Raw genomic sequence first — 26,990 nt, 5'->3', positions numbered from 1 at the left:
CAACAAGCAACAGATCTAGAGAAGTTCTCTGTAGCATGCCTACCCAGGAACAGCACAGCACAAAGGACACGGAAAGGACTCCTACAGATATCAAAAACCAAATTACTCAGAGGGAAAAGATATGAGCCAGTATTTCAGAGAGGAAGAAATCTTGTGTTCAAGAAACATGGAAATTCTGAACTTTATATGCAGTCAGAGAAATGCACCTCCAGACCATAAGGAGACATTATATACCTAGCAAGCTGGCACAAATTTAGAAGACTAACGAAGCCAGGTTTGGCCTGGCATGGATCAAGAGGTTCTTACAGATGCCGGTTCTGGGGATCTCTGATGTCACCACAGGTAAAAGCTGACATGTACATCCCCCAAACCACAGTCTCACTTCTAAGTGTACAGCCCAGAAAACATGAGTGTCTGTGCACAAGGAGGGAGAAGGTGCCCACAGAAAACCTTCAGAGCAGAGACAGGGCCGATGTCCGTCCACACAACAAGTAGAGTAGTGGACTCACCCGGGGGGGGGGGGGGCGGGGAGAAAGCAGTAGGTGACACTGAACAGTGACACACAACATGGAGAATCCTGGTAACATGCCAGTGAAATCCTCCTCGACACTAGGGACCGCAAGCTCAAAACAAACCCAAAAAACACTTGGGGCACCTGGGTGGCTCAGTCGGTTGAGTGTCTGACTTCGGCTCAGGTCATGATCTCATGGTTTGTGGGTTCGAGCCCCGCGTGGGGCTCTGTGCTGACAGTTCAGAGCCTGGAGCCTGCTTCGGATTCTGTGTCTCCCTTGCTCTCTGGCCCTCCCCTGCTTGTGCACACTTTCTCTCTCTCAAAAAATGAATACACGTTAAAAAAAAATTTTTTTAAATACATTTTTCCTGTGTGTGGGTGTATGCGTGTGTGTGCATAAAGATGCACAAACTGTTTTTTCTTTTTTAAAGCAAGGGAGAAACAAATACAAAATCCCAGTTAGTGGGGGGGGGGGTGCAGTGGATGAAAGGGAGGGGACGGCAGGTTGGCAGGGCCACTGCTCCACGCTCGCAACGTGGTAAATGACAAGATCTCCGCGTACTTAAAGTCCAGAAATGAATGAAGAGAAAATGTTGCAACTTTGGAGTCGTGACCTAGAAACACGAACACCCCATGCTGCCTCCCCCACCCCGGCACTTCTGGGTGGAGAGACGGACGGAAGAGGCTGCTGCCATCAACAGCGAAAACGCGCTTGCAGGAAGAGACACCGAAAGCCTCACCGGTTATATGTAAATTCCACATCCATGGGTTCAAAGTTATATGCTTGTTCAAATTCTGGGTTAAGTTTAAGAGTTACTTCTTCTTCGTGAATCTAAAAAGGAAACAAACAATTTAATTTCCATACTTTACATTGGATTCGTTGGGACAATCTTCTATCTTTATCTAGCAACACATCATGAAACCCTTTACAGATTTGAGCTACACTTGGGCATTTTAAATCCCTGCAAAAATAATCAAGAGGATTAAATCACAGTGTTGTTTGGTGTCGTTACACTGTCCACACGGGAGGACCTGGTCGGTGGACGCACCCACACCAGCACACTTACTGAGCTTCTCACTGGCTGCACCCTAGAGATCTGGGCTCTGGGGAAACAGTGTGCCACACAGGCCATGTCTCTGAAGAAGACGAGAAAGCAAACAATGACCAATGCAGCGAGAGGTACCTGCCGCAAAAGCACCTCCGTAAAGAGGTCATTCCAAGACTTCCCCTTCCAGAATAGGGAACTACGCATCTTGGGACCCTCCAGCCAAAACTAACACCTGCACAAAGCTGTTCCTGGACAGGCGGGGCAGAAAGGGAATTTCTAAGGGAGCACGGGAGGAAACAAACAAACAAACAAAACAGGAAGGAAAGCCCTGAGTTGAAAAGGGGTGCAAACTGAATGAGGGCTGCCAGGCGGCGCGGGCTTCACGGAGGCCGGGTGACCGGAGCCGGCTCCGGTTTGTGACGGGAGGCCGGCAGGCACACGGGTGGTGGAGATGCCCCGTCAGCAGGGCCCCTCCCTGAAGCAGAGCAGAAGCCACAATCCCTGTGGACGGAGGGGGAGCCCGGCACGGGTCCCCAGGTTTCCCAGGGATGGAGACAGATGAAAATGAGTCTGTAATTAAAGATCACCAAGCACACAAGGAAGCAAATCACCAAGAGTGAGGGTCAGCAAAAACAGCCATCACAGATCTGGGCCCGAAGGACTTCACACACTGACAGTTATTTCCAGAAACCTGAAATACTACATATGAAATTTTTAAAAAAATCCATAAAGAGAAAGATAAACACACCTAATATAAAAACTAAGAGAGCAGGATACCCGGGTGGCTCGCGGTCGAGCATCCACTCTTGATTTCAGCTCAGGTCATGATCCCAGGGCCATTGGGATAGAGCCCCAAGATGGCTCTGCACTGAGCATGGAGCCTGCTCAGGATTCTCATTCTCTCTCTCTCTCTCTCTCCCCCACTTTGCCCCTGCACCCCCCCACCCCCGCCCATGCTGTCTCTAAAATAATAAAACAAAAAAACTCACCCCTCTCTCCCTCCAAAAAAAAAATCCAGGGCACCTTTAATAAATCAAGCAGAGTGCTTGGAGATGAAAATCATGCTCAATGAGATAAACTAAGCAGGAAAGGAGGACATGACCATGTCTGTTTCCAGGCACATGCTCCTGGCAACAAGGAGGCCCCTCTGTGGAGGTGACTATGGTGGCAGGGGTCAGTGCTGGGGCCCCCCGGACTAGCATGAGTACACAACCTGCCAGATGCACAGTGGCCTCACTCTGGAACGTCCCCACCAGCTGCTGCCAGGGTGAGAACACTGGGCCGCCTGTCAAGGAAGAACCAATCTGACATCAATGGAGTAAGTAAGTGCTCATCCTGGATGCGTGTCCTCTGCCCACCACACCACCTGTGGGGCTCTCCTGAGGGGCTCCTGAACCATCATGGTTTCCTATGCCACTGCACTGGCCAAAAATGAAATTCTAGAGAATCAAGTACAGCGATGGGCCGAGGCCTGTAGAGTTTACTAACTCGACCATGAATTCCATCACTCAGAGGCAGATGACTTTGTGGAATATCCCACCGAAGGATGAGTAAGGGTGCTCAACACCCCCAAGGCTTCGGTGTGGGTTTGTCAGCTTATGGTGCTGGCGCCCCCCCAACCAGTGTTCAGGACCCAAGGGGGCCTTGTACCTTCAATCTCTGGCCCTGCTGCTTCTGAGGCTTTAGTCCCCAGGGCTTCCTCCCTGAGGGGCACAATCGGGTCTACTCTTTGGAAGCTAAGACTGTGCCAGTTGGCCATAATGGGCTCCTCATACCTCCTGGTCGACAGCCAGAGTGGTTACAGCCGGGGAGGTTCAGGCTAAGTGGCCACCACTCTGCAGGGGGAGAGAGGGCAGCTCGCTGTGCCGCCACATCCCTGAGGACAGTCAGCGGGAGCAGCTGGCAGGGCGCCAAGGGTCGGCTCCCTCCCCAGTCGTCCTACAGCACTGGTTTCACAACCAGCTGCACTGGCCAGGGCTGGCACTGGTGTGCTGGTGCAGAATGCGGCAAGCGTGGCTGCGGAGGCCGGATGTCGCTCCTCTTGCAAATCCTTACCAGACACTTCTAGACCCCGCAGCCCATCCCCACTCCAGAGGCAGGGCTCTGGTGCGTCCTCAGTTAGTTTTCTGCCTGAGGCAGTGAGCAGGCTTCCCCTGACCCTTCGCGGCAGTGCTACGAGCAGGGTGGCAATGGAGACCAGCTGCCGAGTCACACAACCTTGTGGTGGGCCAGGAGGGGGCTAGAAAAGCCAACAAATCTCCACAGAAGCAGTAAGAGCTGTAGACTTTTAAGTGCATTTTTCCTTCCGAGGCTCTCTCTTCTGGAGCACATTCAGGATGCCCAAATTTGACTAAATGCAAACATCACAACTTACACATGATATATTTAAAAGGTAAATATGGCTATACGGCTTACGTGATTGAAAATTATAGGACTTAAAAATTTTTTTTTTTTTTAATTTTTTTTTTTCCACGTTTATTTATTTTTGGGACAGAGAGAGACAGAGCATGAACGGGGGAGGGGCAGAGAGAGAGGCAGACACAGAATCGGAAACAGGCTCCAGGCTCTGAGCCATCAGCCCAGAGCCCGACGCGGGGCTCGAACTCACGGACCGTGAGATCGTGACCTGGCTGAAGTCGGACGCTTAACCGACTGCGCCACCCAGGCGCCCCAAAATTTTTTTTATTTATTTTGAGAGCACGTGTGCGAGGGGTTGGGGGGGCGGGGAGAGAGAGATAGAGAGAGAGAATCCCACCCAAGCAGGCTTTGAGCTGTCAGCACAGAGCCCAAGAGCCCAACGTGGGGCTCGAACTCATAGAACTGTGAGATCACAAGCTGAGCCCAAATCCAACTCAGACACTTAACTAACAGAGCCACACAGGCACCCCAAAAAGTACATAATTTTTAAAAAGCTATTAAGTTCTCTTTCTGCATCAAATTTATTTAAGTATTTACTTTATCCTGCATCTTTTTTTTTTTTTAATTTTTTTTTTCAACGTTTATTTATTTTTGGGGCAGAGAGAGACAGAGCATGAACGGGGGAGGGGCAGAGAGAGAGGGAGACACAGAATCCGAAACAGGCTCCAGGCTCTGAGCCATCAGCCCAGAGCCTGACGCGGGGCTCGAACTCATGGACCGCGAGATCGTGACCTGGCTGAAGTCGGACGCCCAATCGACTGCGCCACCCAGGCGCCCCTATCCTGCATCTTCTGAAGTACCGTCAAAGCCTGAAAAAGCGCCTCTGCCCCAGCCAGGGTGGGCAGGTGACCCCCGACTGGCCGGAAGGGCTGGCCCAGCACTAGCGGAGCAGGCGCGCCTCTCACCTCAATCACATAGCCGATGTACTCGATGACATGTCCGCTGTACTCTTGGCTTTTTAAGACCAGCTTATCACCTAGTTAAAAAACATAGCATGACATGTAAAATGATAAAATCACAGAGCTTTGCTGCTGTACTATAAAATCAAACGCTGTGAACAAACGTCAGCGGGGGTCAGCTGCTTAGGAATCGTGTCACCACGGCCAAAGCGCAGGGCTGGGTGCACGGAAAACTCTGAGCCAAAGCAAAGGAAGGGAGACGACGGGACTGCAGTATTGCGGTTCACACGTTCTCCCCCAAAGGGGGCAGCGTCTGCGGTCCCTCTAGAAAACAGGACACGTAACAAACCCACCTGCGTACAGAGAAGGCCTACTTTCAGCCAGTCCTGGGACCTCCAGAACCAGCAAATCCCCATTTCTTTTCAAGGTGACCCCACTCATGTTATACTCTTTCAGTTCTATTTCTGCATGAATCTCCTCAAGCCAGAGCAAAGTCGAAAACTTCTCCTTGTAGTTTGACATGTTCAAAAGCTGAAAAAAAAACCCCAGCAAGTTAGTGAGAACAGAGTCACATGTCCGACACGCCCGTATCCAGGAAAGTGGCGGGCACTGGAGCCGCTGTGTCCAAGCTGCTGAAACTCAGCAGACCGGGGAGAAGGCAGCTTTCAAACACCAACCACCACCAGCATGGGACTGTGGCCCGTGTACCCCAGGGAGCCTCGCGACGGCCCCGGCTGCCACCTGAGAGCTGCCAGGCCCTGGCGCAGAGGGCCAGGGGAGCTGTGTGGTCTCTGCACTGAGGGCATGGAACTGGGGTCCAAGGAGGCCAAGGTGGCAGAGCGCCAGGAAGAGAGAGCAGCACAGAGGTGTGGAGCACTTCGGAGGGTCCCCTCCGGGCTGTCAGCCGAGCACTGGTCAGTGCACGAGTATAGGAAACCATGTCATGTTGGGACACCCAACTAATGGGATAAGAGCAGGGCTCGACCAGCACCCGGGCTGCCACCATTCTCTGGGGTGGGGGCCGTTCTGTGCATCGTTGGGCACTTACCAGCATTCCTGGCCCCTACCCACTTGCTGATACTCGCGCCGCCCCCCCCCCCCCCCCCGTCATGACAGCCAAAAATGTCTCCAGGGCTGAGAGCCACTGGATTAGATGGAATAATTCCTAGAGCTCACATAGGACCAAGAGCAGCGTGGTTCCCATCAGCCCCAATGGAAAGGCTTGTAACAGACGAGACATCAGACCTAGCATTCCAACAGGTATTGGACCCACCTAACAAAGCCTTAAAGCCAGGCTCGAAAGTATTTGTTTCCAAGTAACTTAACTGCGTCCCAGAACAAACTTAAAAATATTTTCAGGAACGGATAAATATCCAACAGCTGACCAGATAAAATCCAGAGTGTCTGGCATTGAAAACTTACGAGGCTTAGGGGTGCCTGGGTGGCTCAGTCGGTGGAGTGTCCGACTTCAGCTCAGGTCATGATGTCGCGGTTCATGAGTCTGAGCTCCACGTCGGGCTCACTGCTCTGAGTGCACAGCCTGCTTTGAATTCTCTGTCTCCCTCTCTCTATGCCCTTCCCACTCTTGTGAGAAAAAAAAACAAAAAAAAACCCAGCTCTCTCTGAAAAATCAATATAACATTTTAAAAAAACGGTCAGCAGACTTAGAAAGAAACAGAAACTACAACTTACAACGGGGAGAAAAACCTCTCAACAGAACCAGATATGACATGTATGACAGAATCTGCAGACAAGGACACTGAAATAGCTGTTCTTTGAAGAACGAGAAAAGACTGAGCACGTGAAGTAGACACACAGAAGATCTAAAAAAGAGCCAACTGAACCGGTGGAGAGGAGAACTATCATGTGTGATGTTAAAGCACGCTGGATCAGACTACACATTGCAAAAAAAAAAAAAAAAAAGGACTAGTGAACTTGAGGACTGGCAATAGGAACCTTCCCAAATGCAGAGGCAAGTCCTGAAGACATCTGAGCAGAGCATCTCTGAGCTGCGGGGCGGCTCCAAGGAGCAGCGGGAATCTGAAGGAGGGGCCCAGCAGAAAGACTATCTGAAGGCAGAATGGCCAAAAAATACCCAAATTTGAGGAAAACCGTAAGTCCATATATCCAAGAAGTTCAAGGAACCCCAAGCCCAGAAATTGGAAGAAAACTGTACCAAGGCATGTTGTAAATTATTTTTTTTTTTACAACTAGTGATAAGGAGAAAATCTTAAAAGCTGCTAGAAAAAAGTGCACATTACATGCAAAAGAACAAAAGGTAAGAAGGAAAGCAACGAACCAGAAGACAGCAGAGCGGCCTCTGCAAAGCTCCAGCCTAGAATTCAAGACCCAGCAAAAATATCTTTCAAGAATGGAGGTGAAACACTCTTCCAGACATACAAGGGCCGAAAGAACCGCTCACTCGCAGATGAGCACCAAAGACGTTCCCTTTGTTTAGCAGAACAAGGACCCCATGGGGGGGTGTGGGTCCACGCAAAGCAGTGGACCAAGAATGGGAATTACATGGTAGGCGTCAGAAAAGACTTCGCTTTTAAAAGATAACGGACGATATATATGTAAAGTAAACACGGTAAAACACAGCATGAATCTCAGAGCGTATGTAGAGGCCGTATTTATGACATTAGCAAAATGTCCAAGAAAAGAGACCGGGAAGGTGCTGCCATGGGGGTCTCACCATGTGGGACACACTAGACCCCTAGATGCTTCAAGCTTGTGCTACGCCGACACGACACCACCTTCCACACGCAGCTACTCAACGCTGCACTGAAGTAAAGTTAAAGAGAACTGAAGACTCCATTCCCCTGGTGCAGCAGCCACACTTCAGATGCTCCACAGCCACCTGTGGCCAGCGACCGCCATGTCAGAGAACACAGACACAGAACATGTCTATCGCAGCAGAAAGTTCTAGTGCATAGCGCTGTCAGAAACCCTGAAGCGACAGGACACACGCTGCAAGAGAAAAGTTACCAGCCGAGAGAGGAGATAAACGGAATTACAAAATAAAAGCAGAAAAAGAAAAAAAAAGGAAACAATGAACAAATACAAATAGCAAAATGATAAATTTAAACAAAGTCATATCAGTAACCACGCAAACGCGAAAGTAAAAACACCACAATGAAGGCAGAGGCTGTCAGATAGGTAAAAGAGCGAGAACCAACTGAGGGCTTCCTATGAGAAACACGTTTTACCGACAAAATTTTTTAAGTATTTATTTATTCTTGAGAGAGAGACAGAGTGTGAACAGGGGAGGGGCAGAGAGAGAGGGAGACACAGAATCCTAAGCGGGCTCCAGGCTCTGAGCTGTTGGCACAGAGCCCGACGTGGGGCTCAAACTCACGAACGATGAGATCACGACCTGAGCTGAAGTCGGACGGTCAACCGACTGAGCCGAGGTGCCCCGAGGAACACTCTTTAAAGATAAAGTCATAAATGGGGTACCTGGGTGGCTCAGTTGGTTGGGTGTCCGACTTCAGCTCAGGTCATGATCTTGCAGTTCATGAGTTCGAGCCCCATTATCGGGCTCTGTGCCGACAGCTCGGAGCCTGGAGCCTGCTTTGGATTCTGTGTCTCTCTCTCTGCCCCCCCACCCCCCACTCACTCTCTCTCTCTTCCTCGAAAATAAACATTAAAAAATTTTTTTAAAAAAGACTTAAAAAAAAAAAAGGTAAAATCATAAACAGGTTAAAAGTAGGACAAAAGAAACACCATGTTAACACTGATCAGAAACAAGTTGCATAAGCTACACGAGTATCACACAGAGTAGATTCCAGAACCAAGAACACCGGGAATAAAGTGAGACGTTTCATGCCGAAAAAGGGGCTAACCAATGAAGATGACATGATAACCATGAATATTTCTGCCCCTAATTACAGAGCTGCGATACAGGAAGTAAAGACCGATGGCCTGGCATGGACAAACAGACACGTGTCTACGGCTATGAGTGAGACTTGCCTCTCCAGAAGTGGTGGGACAGGAGACAGATGTCAATTAGGACACAGAAGATTTCAACAACACTACTGACCAACACACCCTGATTTTTACAGAATAACCCACTACTAAGGGCACAAAGCATGTTCTTTTCAAGTGTGCAAGAAATACTTAGCAAAACAGATATTTTAAGCTATGAAACAAATGTCAATAAACATAAAAGAGAACAAATGAAACCAAGTAAGAAGAGGAAAGATAGTAAGAATCAGAGCAGACATCAATGAAAAAAAAAAAAAGAAACAATAAAATTAAAAGCTGACTCTCTGAAAAGATTAGTAAAAATTTATAAACATCTAACCAGAATGATCAGGAAAAAAGAGGTGCAAATTACCAACATTATAAACAACTTCATGCAAATAAATTAGCTTAAATAGTAACAAAGTCCTTTAAAAAAAACAACCCACAAAAGCTCACTCAAGAAAGAAGCTGATTTGCCCTATCACCACTAAAGAAATTGAATTCCTAATTAAAAATCTTCCCACAAGGAAAACTGACCTGAAGGCCTGCTGGTAAATTCTGTCAGAGATTTAAGGAATGAGTAGTACCACTCCTATACACACACTCGTAGGAAAATAAAGAGGAGGGGACACCCCAAACCATCCTAGGAGGCTCACGCTATGCTCGAATCAACACAGGACAAAAGTGTCACAAGAAAACCACACTACAGACCAACGTGCCTCGTGAACACAGATGAACGCGTGTGCACACACGTGAGTGCTATCAGAGGAACAAAAGGCTGATCTAACATCTGGAAAATCAAAGGAATTCACCACGTGAACAGACTGAAGAAAGAAAACCACACGATCCTCGCAACAGAGGCAGAAAAAGCAGCTGAAACTCACGAGATGGACGATTTTCAGGTGGACAAGTTAGCGCACCGAGCACATTCACGGTGTGGTGCGGCCACCTGTAATGACAGCCTGACCCGGTCGGCACTGCCTCCCCCGGCCCCCTTCTTCCGGCCCCTGGCTGGAAGGCAGCCCGCCAGCCTCCGTGGCCAGGTGTCTTGTGACACACAGCCATGCAGTGTGGGACTCCTCCTGTGTAGCATCAGTAGGTGAGCTGAGGAATGCGCTCCCATGGCGACAACACAGCCCTAAGAAGCAGGGACACAGCAGTACCAACTGTGACAGATGTGACCTCGCCTCATGCGCTGAATCCCAGGTGTGGGTATGGCCGCTTCCTCCTGGAGGCCCCCCGGGGAGAAGCATGTCCTCCTGCCCGTTCTTCTCCGAGAAGCGCCACATCCCCGCCATCACGGGCCAACCGGCCCGTCCACCTCCCGGGGTCCGACCCTCCTGGTGCCCTCCCACAAGGACTCCTGGGCTCCGCCGGGTCACCTGGAAAATCCAGGGTCATCTCCCCCACCTGCCGAGTCCCCTCCACCATGTGAGGTGACCCAGGTCAGAGGTGCCGGTGTGAATCGTGGACATCTTTTGGGAGCCGTTCTTCTGTCTACCACACAGACGGACCTCAAACCAGAATAACTACACCGAGTTAAAGGGCCAAAGAAAAAGAATACTAGGATTCTGTTTGTAGAATTCCAAAAAGGAAACAAAAATCTGGCGACAGAAAGTGGAGCACGTGAAGCAGAGAGATGGGGTGGGGGCACACAGAAATGCTGGGGGGACAGAGGCGTCCCTCATCTGGACCGCGGTGACACCATGTGCTCATCACAGCATGTGCCCACACTCACGCGGGCTGCGGGGACGCTGACCAAGGGCACGTCTCACGGGCAGTTACATGACTAAACAGACCACACCTGCGACACAAGTCTGGAACCTTCAGCCTCACAGCACTTTTCACAACTGGTACCATCAACGTTATCGCTTCAATTTTCATCTGCGAACTTCTGCCTTCATGAGGAAGGTCCCTTCCCGGTGCCCAGGCTCACGTGAAGGGGAGTCAGGGACACACAGGCTCTCGTGATGGTCCAGTCACTTGACCTCAGGGTGTGCCCCCTCCCCCCAACTATTTCTATGGCCAGCCTGCTGCCACGGAACCTAGTTCAGACCCAGAACTCATTACGGATACTACAACGCCTTCCTAACAAGCTTCCCCGCTTCCAGTTTGTGGCCCGCTCCATCCACGCTCTGCAACACTGGCCCCTCCAAGCGGCCGTGCCAGCGGCCCAGCCACGCAGGGCTGTCCCACCTGCCCGGTGTCTCCATGTGCTACTCACCGTATGTGGCCTCTCTCTCCCTCTTCCAGAAGGCTAGCAAGTCTGGGAGGGGGGGGCCCCTCCGACCTGTGCCTCCCGAACGCACGCCACGGCACCGCGGGAGCCTCCCCTGCCCGGCCGCTGGGGGCCCAGAGCCTCGCGGGAAGGAAGGGCCCCACTACCCTTAGGGGCATCTGCTCTGGTTCAGACAACCACTCCCCAGGTCCCCGCTTCCCCCTAAACCTTCTTTCCTCTGCGCACAGCCCCACGTCCACCTGTTCTCCCCTGCCGCAAGTGCTCAGCGCACATAAGGGCGCCCTCCGGCTGCTGTCTGGTCTCCCCGTCATCACCTGGACACCGCACAGGCTCGTGGACCCCCGAACCCCATGGGAAGTGCCCTCCTGTACACCGGGCAAGCGCTCTCCCCACCAAGCAGATGGACACTTTCCTTTTGCCTGGACTTGGTTTCCATGTGCTCACAGGCATGTGTTCCCTGTCCCTGGGCTCCTCGGTGCCACCCCTCCCCTGCAGGGGCCCCACTCCGGGTCTGGCTTCAGCCACCACCTCTAACAGTGGACAGGCTGGACAAGACTTCCTCCGGGAGCCACCAATGGGCCTGAGCACAAGGCAGCACCATGGCACCCGGCAAGGGCGGCAGCTGTGTGGCCCTGCCGTCCCGGCTCTGGTCCCCGCCCTGGTCCCAATGGCTTCAGGGCCTTCCCACACGTGACGCCTTCCCAGCTGCTGAGAATCTGACCCTGGAGGGATAGCCACGCCAAGCAGAGACAGGCTGGGCTGCCGGCGTCCCCACAACTAGTGTCGGCGGCAGGGGGACCCGTCTCCCATGAACTGGAAATTCCCAGCCAACTGTGGCAAAAAATGAACCCGGATAGGGCTCCCCCTGATTCCGTCAGAAAACCTAAGTTTTTTCTCAGTGAAGAGTATTTTCTCAGACCCTTTCCCTACCTCTGCGAGTAACGGCTGAAAAGTCAGAATGTCGATTTTTTGTTCCACACATTTCTTAAGTCTATCTGGTATTGGGTACTGTGGAAGGAAACTTGGAAGCTGGCGTCTTGAGTTCCTTAAAAAAAAAAAATTCCCGAGTCAAAAGTAATTCTTAATCACCCACACGTTTTCCACCAGCCCTTTTCACTAGACGCCCTTGTCCACTTCAGAAAGGCTAAAGGGCAGTCAGGAACCGAAACTAACAGGTGGACTGCTGGTGTCCATCCGTAGTTTGCAAACTCAGCTGCTCTGGGGCCCTTTCCCTCCCTGGGCCCTCTCTTGTCCTCAAGAGGAGAGGGGCTGCAGCACCCAAGGGCCCCTCGGGTCCCATGAGTCTGCAACAGCCACTCTTAAGCTTCCCCTCAGCTAGCTCTTCTGCTGCTTCGAGCCTGTCAATGCCAGAGCCATCCCCGCAATGCTGCAGGACCACACGTTCGGTAGAGGCTGCTCTGATGGGCCCTGCCTTTCCGGCTTCCGCCTGGAGCTTCTCTGGGGAAACAAGCCTCGACTCGTCCCGGAGAGGGAGGTGCGCAGGTGTCACCGAAGCCGGCCACCGCCAGGATGAGGAACATCACTGCTGCCATAGGTGAGGCTGATAGAGAATGACCAGGAAGGAAGCAGCTGGAAGAAGAGACAGTCGGAAAGACGACAGGGGTCACACGGGAGGTCCGGTGAATCTTCGACGCCAGGCTGTCCAGACGCGTGAAGCGAAGAAAGGCACTGGGCACTCCTCCCTCATTCCAAGTCCTGCTTCCAGCTCAGGCCTGAGCGCAGAGGGTGGGACACCCGTACCCCTGCCTCCTTACTCCACAAACGGTCACCTCGGTTGTACGTCCCCGTAGCTAGGCTCTGGACGGGAAGGCTGCTTAGAGAGAAGCTCCGTGGCCGAAAGGCCCCTGGAAGCGCCAGAGCCACCAGCAGCAGCACCGGGAAGGGCCGCCACCTCCCAGCTGAGACACGGGTTGTGGCAGGAGCTCCATCAAAGCACGGTGCGAAGTGCACGTCAAAAGTGGAGGCGTTCGTAAGTGGCAGCAAAGGATTAACTACGCACATGGACAGCATAAAGGGGACAGGATCCTCACCACACACACGTTTAGATAAAAGGCCTGAACAGTGTCACGACTTGGCCTCAAAATGCACTCTGAGTTAACAAAACATGTCTGTTTACAGCCTAAAACGGTTGGGAACTCAGCTGAGAAGGTCCTGGCACAAAGAGGCCCTCAACAGACTGGCTAAGCAAACACAGACAATGCCATTCTGGGCGGGGAGCAAAGGTGGCAGGATGTGTGTGGTGGGGTGGTGGGTAGGTGCAGGTACTGGGAGTTCCAGGAGGCCCACGCCAACCAGGACACTCTGGGTCACTACCTTGCCAACAGGAAACCAGTGTCTCCTGGTTTAGAGACACTCCCACACAGCAAACAGGGAAGCAGCTGATCAGGGGACTGTCGGTCTAGTTCATTCCTCTAGTTAAAGCCAAATGATAACTAGAAAGTTGCCTGGCGTACCACTATGTGACAATCTGGGGTTCTTAAATGTTCCTATAATTAAGGCCCTATCATTCAGGATGTTTTCCTGCCTATAGGCTATGGTAACTGCTCTCGTGTTCCACGTTCCATCCCCAGAACATGTCCTTTCCACGACCAATGGTTCTTACTCCTTACTGATCGCTACTGATCACTCCATGTTGGAAACTATGTCTTTTACATATCTCACCTCATTTAATCTTTGTAACCAAGTGAGGGAGAGACTATCGTTTTATGAATGAGACTGAGGTTCAGAAAGGCTAAGAAATGAGCCCAAGGTCACACAGCACCTTGGTGGCAGTGCTGGATTCAAATAATGATATAACCCCAAAGCCAACCACATACTACTCTAATAGTTTTTTAGTCTGCAAATTAGCAACATCCTTCACACCTTACCTTAAGTTGTTACTGGGCAAAAATGTGACCTGACATTCAGGGTTTTCTAATATTAGAAGGGAAATACGCGTTACTCCAGGAACTCTGGGCAGGACCGAGGTTAAACCTGTCAGTTCCTACAGCGGGGCGGGGGGAGGAGTCTTCACATCACTGAGCAAAGTCGGGAATCGTCCTCACATCCCTGTCCGATTTTCTGCCACCAAACTTCAAAACAATCTGCTTTGTGGAGATTTCTGGGTCCAGCAGCAGCAGACGGAGCATGTTGTCCTGTAGCACTTTCTGGAAGCCTCTCCCTCAGTCCCTGCCTGGGCGGTCGCCCACCAGCCACATCTTGTGGCCCCCTTGCTGACGGGTGCCTCTGGGTGCCCGTGTGGGATGCGGGATGTCTCAGGAGCCAGGCTGGGCTGCTGGGAACATAGGAAGCTGGGGGGTGGGGTGGGGAGCAGCTGGGGCGGAGTTGGGGGCGGAGGGGGGGCATGGCCTACTACTCCGTACTCACACTGTAGAGCCATTCTGCACACACAACTTGACGAGCATCGTGAAAACACACCCCTCCCCCAAGTAAGGCGACTGAAAGAGGCGCCCGCCACAGTGCCCCCCCACTGCCGCTCTCCAACAACACAGCAGCCACACGCGTCTCTCACACCCCACGAGCGCACTGTGGATCCTGAGGTCTTTTCTGCTCACGGTACCTTTTCTGTGCGGTCACAACAACTGTAGTTTTTGTGGATGTTAACGTGGGAGTAGTTTTAGACTTCTTCCAGGAAAACGGTTCTCGGACGGCTATTAGAGACTCCTCCCCGCTGACCACGTTCACCTCCAGGAACCGCCCGATCGTGAAGCTGGAGAAGCAGAGCAGGAGGAGCTCCCTGCAGCGGCCTGGGCTCCTTGAGAAGACAAAACGCATCAGAGTTGTGGTCAGAAGACAAGCGGGCCTGACAGAGTTTCCCTTCGTGCGCGTGTGTGACACGGGCTACGAAACCACGGTCACCCCTAGTTTTTACTAATTCTTCTCAAAGGAAAAAAGGAACTTTCAGAAGCAAGGAACATATCATTTTCCTATGATCAAATCAGCCACATAAGCTGTAATTCTCAAACTTGAGAACAACGGGAAAGACAGTGTCGTCAAGTTTTAATCAGAACACGTACAATGTTACCAGAAATCTTGTTTTCACTTTGCTTTCTGCCCAATTTCCTCCTGTTGCTGTAATTCAGGTTCTACTGGACGCTCCACACGTTGTGCCCACCTACTGCCTTTTCACAGATCTCTTATCGTCACATTAAAGGGATCCTTTAAAGTGGTGGCACCACATACCGCTGACTGAAGGGCAATCTGTGTGAATGGTCAGTCACCCATGGGTTTGAAGCAAGGTGGTGGTTTAATCAGAGTCACATTTTAATGACGACGATGATGATTTATTTATTTTAAGAGAGACTGCACACGCACAAGTGGGGGAAGGGCAGAGAGACAGGGAGAGAGAGAATCCCAAGCAGGCTCCAGGCTGCTGGTGCAGAGCCCTATGCGGGGCTTGATCTCACGATCCTGGGATCGCGACCTGAGCTTAGATCAAGCGTTGGACGCTTAACTCACTGACCCACCCAGGTGCTCCCAGAGTTCCATTTTAGAAAAGATTTAGAATTAGCAACGTAGAGGACTACTGAGAAAGGAAGAGGCCTGCAGCCCAGATGCAGGCGGGACCAGAGGGCGGTGGGGAGCAAGCAGGCAGGGTTGGGGAGCTCGGGATTCAGGAAAGGAGGCAGAGGAGGAGGAGGACCCTCAGGCTCGCCTGCCTGCTGCACGCAGCCTGCACAGGGAGGGAGGCCTCAGCCCCCTGCCCCAGGAGCCTGCATCGGGGCCAGCTGCCCAGGTGGAGGTGGAGGTGGAGGTGGAGGGCAAAAAGGCCTCAGCTGAGGGAGCAGGAGGGTGAGGGGAAGGGAGGAGCAGAGGCTGAGAGTGCACAACAGGACCGAGGGTCAGAAGCCGGGTGAACGGGGTGGGGGCAGCGGGTCAGGCTTGGGGAGCAACTCCTTGGGTCGGTAAACTCACTAAAGCCATTTTCTCCCCACTGATTTTTCTCAAGGTTTTGTCTCATCAAAATCGTTAGGAATATTCTATAACCTCCAACCTAGAAGTATCACACGGGAAATCTACAGAGACGAATGTACAAATGTTCCCAAAGTAAACTCCCTCCCGACCCTCCAGCCACGTACTTTGCGTCACACATAATCACGATGAGGGTTTTTCCACCTGGAGGGATGAGCCCTCCGGGGTCCAGCTCCGTCGCCTGCTTCCTTGGTGTTGCCTTTTCTTTGTCTCCGTTTTCTCCTTTACAGGTACAGTCATCTGGGAGATGGAATTTAAACCAAAATGAGATCAAGGGGTAGGCTGCTCCTGACGGCAGGTGCTCGCGGAAATGAACGCTCACCCACAGACAGGCACGCACACAGCCAAAGCACCAGACAGCAGCGGACAGCGGGCAGCCTTTCCCGAGTTCAGAACTATTCACGGGAACCAGCACGTCTGAAGCACTTCTGGGATCTGTCGAGCTATTTCTGCTCTTCTCCTCAGCCACAAAACATCAGAGAAGAGCCCAGAACCAAAAAGCTCGCAGTATAATCCGTTGCACCGGCTGGAGTGCTCTGGCCACGCGGGCCCCCGGCCCCCCCAAGAGCAGCTTCACTGTCACGCAGGCCCAGCAGGGCACACAGGCAGCCAAGCCCCAGCCGGCCGAACACGGTAACAGGTGAAACGCCTACCTGGAGAGATGTCTCCGTTCTTCACCAAACTGCTCTCTGACGCCTGAGAGGTTCTGTTTTTTTGGAGGCTGTCTAGAAAGTTAGTATTTTTATCTGAAAAATTCTTCTTCTCAGGAATAGGAACAAGAGACCCTGCCGGGCATGTCTGGCCTTTATCCAGCATTTGAAATCTGAATTGCTTAGCTTTATCCCAGCCAGCCAGTTTACAGCTGACTAAGTTTTGAGGAATGTCTCCTTTATTCCTGGAAAAAGAAAATGAGCCATGAATACAGATAAGATCCTGAAGCTAAAATAATCAGCTACCATAAAACACAGAATTCAATCTGATGAGTGAGAGATGACTGTAAATACCTTTGAAAGTAAAAAGAATATTTTAGGCTGAAAAACTAAAAGATTTCCATAAAGGAAAAAACGAACAAAGTAAAGTTGGTTCTACAGAAATTCTTTAAAAAAATTTTTTTTAAATATTTATTTTTGAAAGACAGCACATGAGTCGGGGGGCAGGGGAGCAGGGGAGGGGCAGAGAGATTGGGAGACAGCGGATCTGAAATGGGCTCCACGCTGACAGCACAGAGCACGATGTGGGGCTTGAACTCATGAACCATGAGATCATAACCTGAGCCGAAGTCAGATGCTTAACCAAATGAGCCACCCAAGCGCCCCTATTCTACAGAAATTCTTAAATCACAATTTAAAACCTGTTAAATGTAACTTTATTTGAGCGCTAAACTTACTCTATCCAGATCACCATATTTTTACTTTCTCCTTCTTTTAACGTTCCAAAATTTGTCAACCTCGTGACTTCGATGTCACCTTTGTTCTTCAGTAAAAGTGCTCCACAGAACTCGTCGGCAGTCTCTTCAAAGGCAGAGGAGTCCCTGGAGAGAGCACCCATAGAACAGCATCACTGTGGCAGGCGTCCTAAAGCACCACTCCCCCTTCTCCCCAGCACCCGGTGAACTGGGATGGGGAAGACAGCAGGAGGAACTGCATCCGGAGAGCAGAAGCTCGGCCTTTGCGCTCATCAATTGGGACTGTCTTTTGGACATTCAACTGGGCAGGCAGACTGTGGGTGTGAGTGGGGAGCACACGCGGGGCCAACGCTGTGGAATGGAGTCCAGCTCATGGAGGGAACCCACACACACAGAGCCTTGATGCCCCGTGCTGCCCCCAGCAGCCTCTTCTCTGGGCACAGGAAACCTGAGTGGGGTGACAGCACCTAAACTCTCCCAACTCTCCCAGGGCAGAAACACGGGTCTTCTCTGTCCAAGGCAGTACTCCTGGGGCTAGAACAGAGCTGGGCACACAGAGGGCATTTGTTGAGCTTGTGAAGGGCGGGACATTCGTCTGTTACAAACTCGGGAAATGGGCACTGACTGCCCACTGGCTGTGAGTTCCCCAGGATCCAGCAAATTCCCTTCATCCACCGCTCACCTGCTGACCCCCCGCTCTGACCAGCGTCAGCAACGAAGCGGGGACACTTCCCTTGCCGTGAAGATGACTATTCGAGGAGGTCAACAGTCAAGGGAGAAGCCTCACGCGATCCATCTGGGATTAGAGGGACCCTCCCCAAGGAGAATGAGCACCCCCAGACCTACATCTGAGTCCACTGCAGCCTGGGGGCCACTTGAGGAGACTCCCCAGAAACTAACCATCCACAGCTGGGGAGCCCACTGGTGGTGCCCCTGCCCACTCAACGATGCTAGTCCACACCCACTGTGAGCCACCAAAACAGCAAATCGGTAAGCCACAGGGCATGTTAAAAAGTAAACGTTTAAAAAAACCCAGACTGGGCAATAAGAATCTAGAAGAGGAGACAAACCGTAAGTCATTCCGATGAATATACTTGATCCTGAGGCCTAAGATGGCAACTGCCTTCTGTCGACGGTCAGTCACGGACCGGTCACCATCCTGCAACCCTCCTGTGCCCAGGGCAGTCAGGAGCCTAGTTAAATGCAGTGTTCTTTTCAAGCATTTCTTTTTTTTTTTTTTAATTTTTTTTTTTTCAACGTTTATTTATTTTTGGGACAGAGAGAGACAGAGCGTGAACGGGGGAGGGGCAGAGAGAGAGGCAGACACAGAATCGGAAACAGGCTCCAGGCTCCGAGCCATCAGCCCAGAGCCCGACGCGGGGCTTGAACTCGCGGAGCGCGAGATCGTGACCTGGCTGAAGTCGGACGCTTAGCCGACTGCGCCACCCAGGCGCCCCAAGCATTTCTGAGCTTAAATGAAGAGCCAGGGAAGCGCCTGTTTTCACGATATGGGTGTTTCCTTAAATTGGGCGGTGGCTCCAAGTGACCAGGTGCCCACTCCTGCCCCAGGGCTTTGGGCTGCTGCCTGGTGGGAGCAGGACAGAGCTAGCAGGAGGCCCAAGAGCCCAACTCAGATGCGGGCGGGAACCGCTCTCTTCTCGTGGCACCGACCCCGGGCAGCAAGTCCTGCCTGTCTCATGCTCGCACCACTGGGTCCATCAGAGGGAGCTGACACTAGAACTCCTGTGCCTCCCAGGCCTTCTTGGGCTGTGAGAGGAGGTGAGGGCAATGCGTCTGGCTTCACTGCCCCACAGGTGGGCCTGAGTCATTCTCCAGCGGGAAGCAGGGTCCTGTGGGGCAGGGGAACGGGGGGCACTGGGCGGCCAAGGGTGACAGTGATTGCTAGATAGGGTGGGGCAAGGTTCCCACATGGCGGAGTCTCCCCACCCCACACATCTCCACAGCCTTGAGCCAGGCGGTCCATCCTCCTGAGTGTCACGTGCCATCCGTGACCCAGTGGCACTCCCCGCGGTGCTGCTCCTCACAGTCCCCACATGTGCCCCACTCCCGAGGTGCACGGACAGAGGCAGGTGCTCAGCGCAGAGCAGGACACAGGACACAAATTCCTTCCGGCATAGAACCTGCATTCTAAGTTTATCCTCTAGGAGAGGATAAACAGAGTCACTAAGGGACACGTAGAGCAAGCTCACTGGAGGTTAAGTGCTAAGGAGAGAAAGCGGGCAGAGGACAGGGCAGGAGGCAGGGCAAGGCTGCCGTTTACACTGGGAGCTCGGGGAAGGCCCCACTGTGTGTCATACACACACGTGGACAAGGTGGGAGGTTACTGGGGCCATAGAATGAAAGAAATTCAACAATTCTAAGAACCTACTATGTTCAACACTTTAAAAAAAAAACGCCAACCTGTGAAAGATGAACAAAAGATATAAGAACCCACCAGAATGTGAACACTGCCAATAAGACTAAGGGTTAAGAAGGAACCATTAACTCGAACTTCAATCAGACACAGACACCGCTGAAAACCCTCCAGAAGATACTCTCCCTTTAACTACCCAGCTCAGGATTTGGACAGGCTATGACCTGAGGTTATTCAAGCAACTCTTAAAGTACACTTATATTGGGCCTCTCCCTTCCCAGAGAAGAAAGCCATTTCCCCCTTACCGTCTTTTCACTGGGGTCATGCACAGGGCTCTCCAGACGTAGCATGACTGGCTGCTCTCCACCACCACGGCACTGACCATGTCATGTCTTCGAGGCACATATCCTTCAGCAAGTTTCAGAGAGTCCAAGGTGAAAAAGACGCTGTCGTCTATCACCCCGTTTTTCCCACAGAGGCTAGAAATGCAGACCTGTGAGCACAGCAGCAGACAGCTGTTCAGACGTGTGCGTGCCGGGGGCCTCCCTCCAAGACCAGAAACACTTGTTGAACCGAGGGGCAACACCTTCCCTGGGCCCCACTGTAGACCAAGTCCAACCTCTGGCAGGGGTGGGGGGGGGGGGCTGGTCTCAGAGAAGCAAAGCCATGATGATTTCATGAACATGGAAGGACCCCGGAGCCAAGGCCGAGGTAGCACGGTGGGAGCGTGTCAGGCAGTACCCTCAGCCCCAGTGTCCAGTGGCCGAGCACACCCGCTGTCGGGCAGGCGCCAGTCCCGCACTCACCCCGCTCAGTCCCAGTGGTCACACTTTCACATGCTGTGCCAACTACAGAGCTTAGAGTTTCACGGGATGAGTGAGCCAGGCGACCTCCAATTACGTCCCCGCGGAAACCAGTGCTCTCGGCAGGGAAACGGGGGCTTTTTGGCCAAGACCGAGCCTTACTTAGCTTGACTTCCCAACGCACCCAGGAGAAGCCCGGGCTGTGGAAACGCAGGAAGACGAGGGCAAGCGAGGGCCAACACCTACCCTGTCCACGCGCTTGTACCTCAGCGGCTTCACGGAGATGGCCTCGCTGACCCATGTGCCTGGCCGGATCCAGTACTCTGCCTCCACCCAGTCTCCCTTGCAGGGCTGGAAACCTGCAGGCAGGGAAACCATGGTGCTTACTCAGTAATGCTGGTAATTATCAATGTGTGCAATTCATTCTGAAGTTCTGATTCACTGAAACCAGTTCCGTCCTCTCTAACGAGCAGTTTACCAATCTGAGTTCTCATCTAGGTTCACCCAGTTGAACGGAGCAGACGCTGTTACAAAACCAACCTTTCCGCAGCTTCACCTTCTCTTGCCTGCGAGGGCAAAGGCAGGGAAATCGGGGAGGGCTGTGGCCAGCGTGGTCACACACCTGGGCCGGACGGTCTCAGGATCCTATCTGCTTTCAAATGGCGCCCACTGTTTTCACAAGTATTACTAACGACTGCAGCAAAACAAGCTGAGCAGCAAATTTCTTACACCTCCAGCTTCTAGGGAGGGCAGGCACACGTGTGGTTTCTCTACTAGGTGGGCACGCCTCTGTGCCAACTCTCTCCAGAAACAGTGTGAGTCCCCTCCCCATCAGGTACACACAGAGTACTCGGTGACAAAGGGAAGTGTGCTCAGAGAGTTGGGGAGTACTCTGTGCCCTTGCCAGATCCTGGGTGTGCCAGGTAGCTGTGCTGTGGCCTGCAGGATGCAAGGTGCCACTGGGCCACAACTGGCAGGGTGGGTGGGAATGTTGGGAAACTGTAGGTTCAGTGACATGACATGGCTTAACCTTCCTGAGGTAAAACACAAGTGGTCTGAACAGGTTTGCTATGATGCTTGGTGTAAAGCTACTACCGATTAGAACCTTTTTGTTATTTTGCAATAAATACTTCTTTTAAAAATATTTCATTTTTTTAAGTAGGCTCCACCCCCAACGTGGGGTTCAAACTCATGACCCCAAGATCAAGAGTCACACGCTCTACCGACTGAGCCAGCCAGGTGCCCCCGCGATAAATACTTTTGACAGCAATCAGCTCAGAAAACAAAAGTGCATAATTTAAAACTGACTTTGTTTCTCAAGAAAGCTGGTGATCAACACCTAGAGCCCAAACATCTGCTGACATCTACTGATCAGCACGAGGGCCACGGGGGCAGCACTGGTGGCAAGAAACCAGAAGAGACAAACGTGCTGGAGCACCGGCTTCCACGTGAGGTGGTATTTTAAGAGGACACTCCCAGAAGCACAATTTAACAGACCGTAGAGACACGTTTATATGTTGTTTGATAAACCATGGCTTCATTTATCAAATAACTGTTTAATACAATCCTGCTAAATTTTTATTCCAAATCTCTTAGACATACGTGAAAAATGCAGCAATGTGTCAGTTGGATAAAAATTTACTTCAAAGCGAAAACAGTGAAGCAAATTCAAGTAACAGTTTGATTTTCTTTCCCCATCAGAATTATGGAATCAAAGTAAAGACTGTGGAAGATCACTCTGTCGAAGGAAAAATTTCTGACGTCACTGTGTATTCAGTTTAGAAATTCAACACTGGAGGTAACATTATTTGTTTTTATAGTACAACACGAATACAAGTTTTGATAAAACAGTAATAAAGCACCATCACACAAACAAGATCCTGACACGTTAAAAAAGCTAACAGGCAGAAATGTACTTGGAACCGTGGTGTGTGAAGTCACGCTTGCTTCCACACATGCTGCGGTGTCCAATGAGCTGGGACACAAGCTGTAGCAGTTAAGATTTAGATGCGTTCACAGACACATAGAGGTAGCCAAACCATAAAACTTCTATGACAAAAGTCATCTTAACAAAACAACCAAAACCACTGGGTCTAGCAGCCCTGGTTTTTCTGCTGCTCCATCATCCGAATTTCACAGACGTTTGAACCTTTGCAGATGCACTTTGCAAATCAACCAAACCTACGATGGTGTTCCTTTTCGTGTTTTAAGTGAGACCTCTAAATTTTGGTTACGCTTTGTTCAAAATCGGTTGGGAATATTTAATCAAAGTACTGAATAAAATGTGGAACCAAAAATTTTCAGCTTTTGAAGTCTTTTGTAAGTTGCAGTTATTGAAAATACAGCTTGAGGCAGCCTGGGTGTCTTAGTCGGTTGAGCATCCGACTGTTGATTTGGCTGAGGTCATGGTCCTGGGGTTGTGGGATCGAGCCCTGTACTGGGCTCCGCACTGAGTGTGGAGCCTACTTAAGATTCTCTTCCCCCTCCCCCCACTTGTGTTCTCTCGAAGGAAGGAAGGAAGAGAGAGAAAGGAAGAGAGAGAGAAAGAGAGAAAGAAAGAAAGAACGGAAGAAAGAAAAAGAAAGAAAGAAAGAAAGAAAGAAAGATGGAAAGAAAGAAAGAAAAAAGGAGATACAGCTTGTAAACAGGAAGACAGTGACACTGATCTGCACCAAAGCAATGGAGGAAATGAAATAATGAGACCCCAGGAGCCTGCATGGCACACGCAGATTAAAGCTGAAGTCTTATGACTGGATTCAACACTATCCCAACTTGTGTCAAAAGAGTCTTCTAGGGGCACCTGGGTGGCTCAGTTGGTTGAGCGTCCGACTTCAGCTCAGGTCATGATCTCGTGATTTGTGGGTTTGGGCCCTGCGTTGGGCTCTGTGCTGACAGCTCGGAGCCTGGAGCTTGCTTCGGATTCTGTGTCTCCCTTTCTCTCTGCCCTCCCTAGCTCATGCTCTGTCTCTATCAAAAATAAACATTAAAAAAAAATTTAAAAAAGAGTCTTCTAACAAAGCCCTTTACTTAAAAAAAAAAAGTTTATTTATTTTGAGACAGAGCAAGCACACGTGGGGGGAAGGGGAAGAGAGAGAGGAAAAGAAATCCCAAGCAGGCTCCTCACTGCAGCACAAAGCCTGAAACGGGGCTTGAACTCATGAACCATGAGATTATGACCTGAGCCAACATCAAGAGTTGGACACTCAACCGACTGAGCCACCCAGGCACCCCAAAGCCCTTTACTTTTTATTGGATAAGTGGATATTCTGCGATGGAATGAATGAAATTGATGAGACCTATAAATTTACAATATCCAAATTTGGTGTAGCATTCAAAAAAATCATAGAGACAACTTATTTGATAGGTTTTAGTTTATGATAATACTTGAATACCTTTGTACTCATAAAGGCAAACAAGACAAAACAAAAAACCAGTACCTGTGAAAACATCTGGCCTGAGATAGTTATACATTTCAAAAGAAAAAACCCTGGACTTGTATCTTACATTTAGCAGAACTTGTTCTGAGCTTACTAGTATTTCCTCAATTAAAAACGTTATGGCCTACAGGGAGGGCCAATCAAAGGTTTCAGTTTCACATTCATCAACCATACAATACCACTTTGAAGAAGATTCCAGACCACTGTATAAAAAAATAAAATTAAGACACTGAAAAATGCGTATTATTTTTTAGAATACCAGTGACATGGTGTTACAAACACTGAGAAACTAAGATATTATGTACCAAGAATGCAATGACTGAGTAATAAATATTAAGCTGTTTTAATGGACCCAAGTATTTTTTTTCTAAAAAGAATTTCAGGTTTTGCAATTTCCGAATTATGCTACTTTAAAGGTCCACCACTATAGTAAGATCAATCCGTTAACTGATATGCAACTATTTCAAAAATGATTTAATTTTAATTAATTTTAACACCCCTTTCTACAGCTCACCTGTGTACCAATCTTGAACCTAACTTATCTGGTCACCCTGGCTATAGCTCTGGCCACTGGAGAGGAATACAGCCATAGTCACAGCGTGAGGTGGGGGTGTGATCCTAACCTTGCTCCCCTCTCTTCTGCTGACTGGTGGGTGCTGGCTAATCCCAACCAGAAACCAGAGGGCCAGGCTGGGCGGTCCATACTGGGCAGGCCTGGGGGCAGAAAGGGGTGGATGCAGAAAGGCATCAGAGACTGTGTGGTTCCAAAGGATAAAGAACTCTGGCCAAGGGAGAGGGTGGGTGTCAGAGATCTGTTTCAACCCAGAAAGGAGGGGGCCAGCGACTGGGTAGAGGTTTTCAGACAGAACATCTGAGGACCTCAGGGACGTTGCAGATGAAGAGCACTCCCTGTAGAGGCACACTGGTCACTAAAGAGCACCTGACGCAGGGCACAGCACCCTGTATGACGTGTGTGGCATCGGGTTCTTGGGCCTAGTGAAAGATCTCAGAGAGGATCCAAGGGATTCACTCTTTATCTCACAAGTGGGTCCGTAAATCAGTTTAATGTGAAAGTAAAGAAACAACCTAATGACCCAGGCTGAGAGCTCAGGCCACACTGGTTATGTGGATATGCAGGTGCCACTGGGCTGACCAGTGCTCACCCTGGAAATAAAGAAGAAAGAAGCAGATCCATCGTACAGACTTTAGACCCATTAGGCCAGTGATTCCCACCCAGGGCCATTGTGTCCCCCAGGGGCCATGTGGCAGCCATGTCTGCAGACGTTCTGGAGTGTCATAGCCGGGGGCTGGGATGGCAGTTACTTGCATCTAGTGGGCAGAGGTCACGGATGCTGCTAAACACATTGCACAAGTCACAGGCCGGTCACCACAACCGAGTGACCAGCCTCAAATGTTACAGGACAGAGCACGACAGAGCCTGCTTTAGGCTGAGTGTTTAACTCCCTTTCTGCCCTGGCCAAAACGGTTAAGGATTCAATGGATATTCATGTGTAAAACAGCTTGAGCCCTGCTACTGATGTTAAGAATTCCTATGAGTAGAAAATAGGGCACCTGGCTGGCTCAATGGGTAAAGAATGTGACTCTTGATCTTGAGGTTGTAAGTTCGAGCCCCATACAGAGGGCAGAGTTTACATTAAAAAAAAAAAAAGAAAGAAAAAGAATTCCCATGAGTGTTATTTTTGGGCCTAGATCTGAAATGTCATCCACAAAACTGGGCTGATGGCCACCACTACCCCTGTAGTCCGAGACTTCGGGGAGCCAGTGATCCTGAGACCCTACCTCCCACCTTCACTATTCAATATTCACAGGTTCCCACCTCTCCCCAGTGACACCCCTTCCTCAGTTACATCTTGTCGTCCTCCTCTGCTCAAGGCACTGTACATAACTGAACTGACTCACCCAGGTTACCTTGGAAGGTTTGGGACATAATCTGTGCTTCACCTGGACCCTCCCCACAGAGCCCTTGGTCTGCTCTGCACTCAGGGAGGCTGAGCCTTCCCCTGCCCTAGAGGCACCCCAAGCCGGTCCGCCTCCTGTCCCATCACGTCACTCACGCAGTTCTCGCAGAGCAGAGAACACTGTGCTGTCGACTCCCCCTCCCACCAGAACAGATTCTACGAGCAGTGGGTCGGGAGACGGCCTTCCAACATCTGCTGAATGGCTGCCAAGAAAGAGACCGTATATTCTGACTCTCCCTTAGGGGAACACAACACCTAGCCCAATTCTTCCTCTTCTTACCTTCAGATCAGACATTCGCATGGCAGCCTGCCTCCTGTTCTCGTAAATAAACCTGCACCTTTCCACTCAGGCGCTGCTGACCGCTGTGTCCATGCTAGCCCCAACCCAGAGGTAAGGAGCTAGCAGAGAGCACGTGGCCCACAAGCTCTACCATCTGGCCTTATCCAGAAAAGGTCTGCAACCTCTGCTTTGGATTCCCGTTACCTTTCTTCATGTCGTGTTTTCTCTTTCAAGAATGTTCTTCTTGCTGTCTGTGGCAGGTCATCAACAATTTGGACTCTCTCAGCTCAAGAAGACGGGAGACTGTGCTGGGAAATCCCTCCACCTATGCCTCAGGTACCAGTCCTCGTGGTGAACTACTTCTGTACCTTCCAGCAATCGCTGCAGCATGAACCATGTCCCAGTCTGGGAGTGACTTCCTATTGGCATAGTTACGGGGACCTAGGGATTCCCTTTGGAGCTGAGCAACTGTAGGATCAGTTTTTCCAGAATTGACAGTTTCTCTGACAGAACAGAAAATTTTAAATCCCAGCCACCTAACAATTTCATTCCGGAAACTCCTAGGGTTATCAATAAAGGTCAGAGTCCTGGCTTTTACATCCGAGAAAAGCAGACAAGCAAGCTGCCTGGTGGGCTGA

General features: G+C 50.7%; 1 protein-coding gene across 2 annotated transcripts in view; it reads right to left on the bottom strand.

Annotated features, from left to right (window-relative positions):
- The window catches only part of MOV10L1 (Mov10 like RISC complex RNA helicase 1), a 73,867-nt gene that overhangs the window by 33,298 nt on the left and 13,579 nt on the right, over window positions 1-26,990 (bottom strand). For both annotated transcript variants that reach the window (XM_047066179.1, XM_047066180.1), the window contains exons 4-13: window positions 20,903-21,015; window positions 20,159-20,346; window positions 17,462-17,605; window positions 16,728-16,969; window positions 16,182-16,314; window positions 14,663-14,857; window positions 12,013-12,127; window positions 5,231-5,408; window positions 4,884-4,954; window positions 1,252-1,343 (exon numbers count right to left, since the gene is read on the bottom strand). In XM_047066179.1, coding sequence (XP_046922135.1) covers window positions 1,252-1,343; window positions 4,884-4,954; window positions 5,231-5,408; window positions 12,013-12,127; window positions 14,663-14,857; window positions 16,182-16,314; window positions 16,728-16,969; window positions 17,462-17,605; window positions 20,159-20,346; window positions 20,903-21,015 — 1,471 coding nt within the window. The remainder of the gene's footprint in view (window positions 1-1,251; window positions 1,344-4,883; window positions 4,955-5,230; window positions 5,409-12,012; window positions 12,128-14,662; window positions 14,858-16,181; window positions 16,315-16,727; window positions 16,970-17,461; window positions 17,606-20,158; window positions 20,347-20,902; window positions 21,016-26,990) is intronic.

The sequence above is a fragment of the Lynx rufus genome, unplaced genomic scaffold (assembly GCF_022079265.1).
Source record: "Lynx rufus isolate CCGP_SWC_20201006 ecotype Redwood Valley unplaced genomic scaffold, mLynRuf1.p SCAF_7, whole genome shotgun sequence".
Taxonomy (NCBI): Eukaryota; Metazoa; Chordata; class Mammalia; order Carnivora; family Felidae; genus Lynx; species Lynx rufus.
The sequence above is the reverse complement of the archived record's forward strand: the minus strand, read 5'-3'. Positions and strand labels throughout refer to the sequence as shown.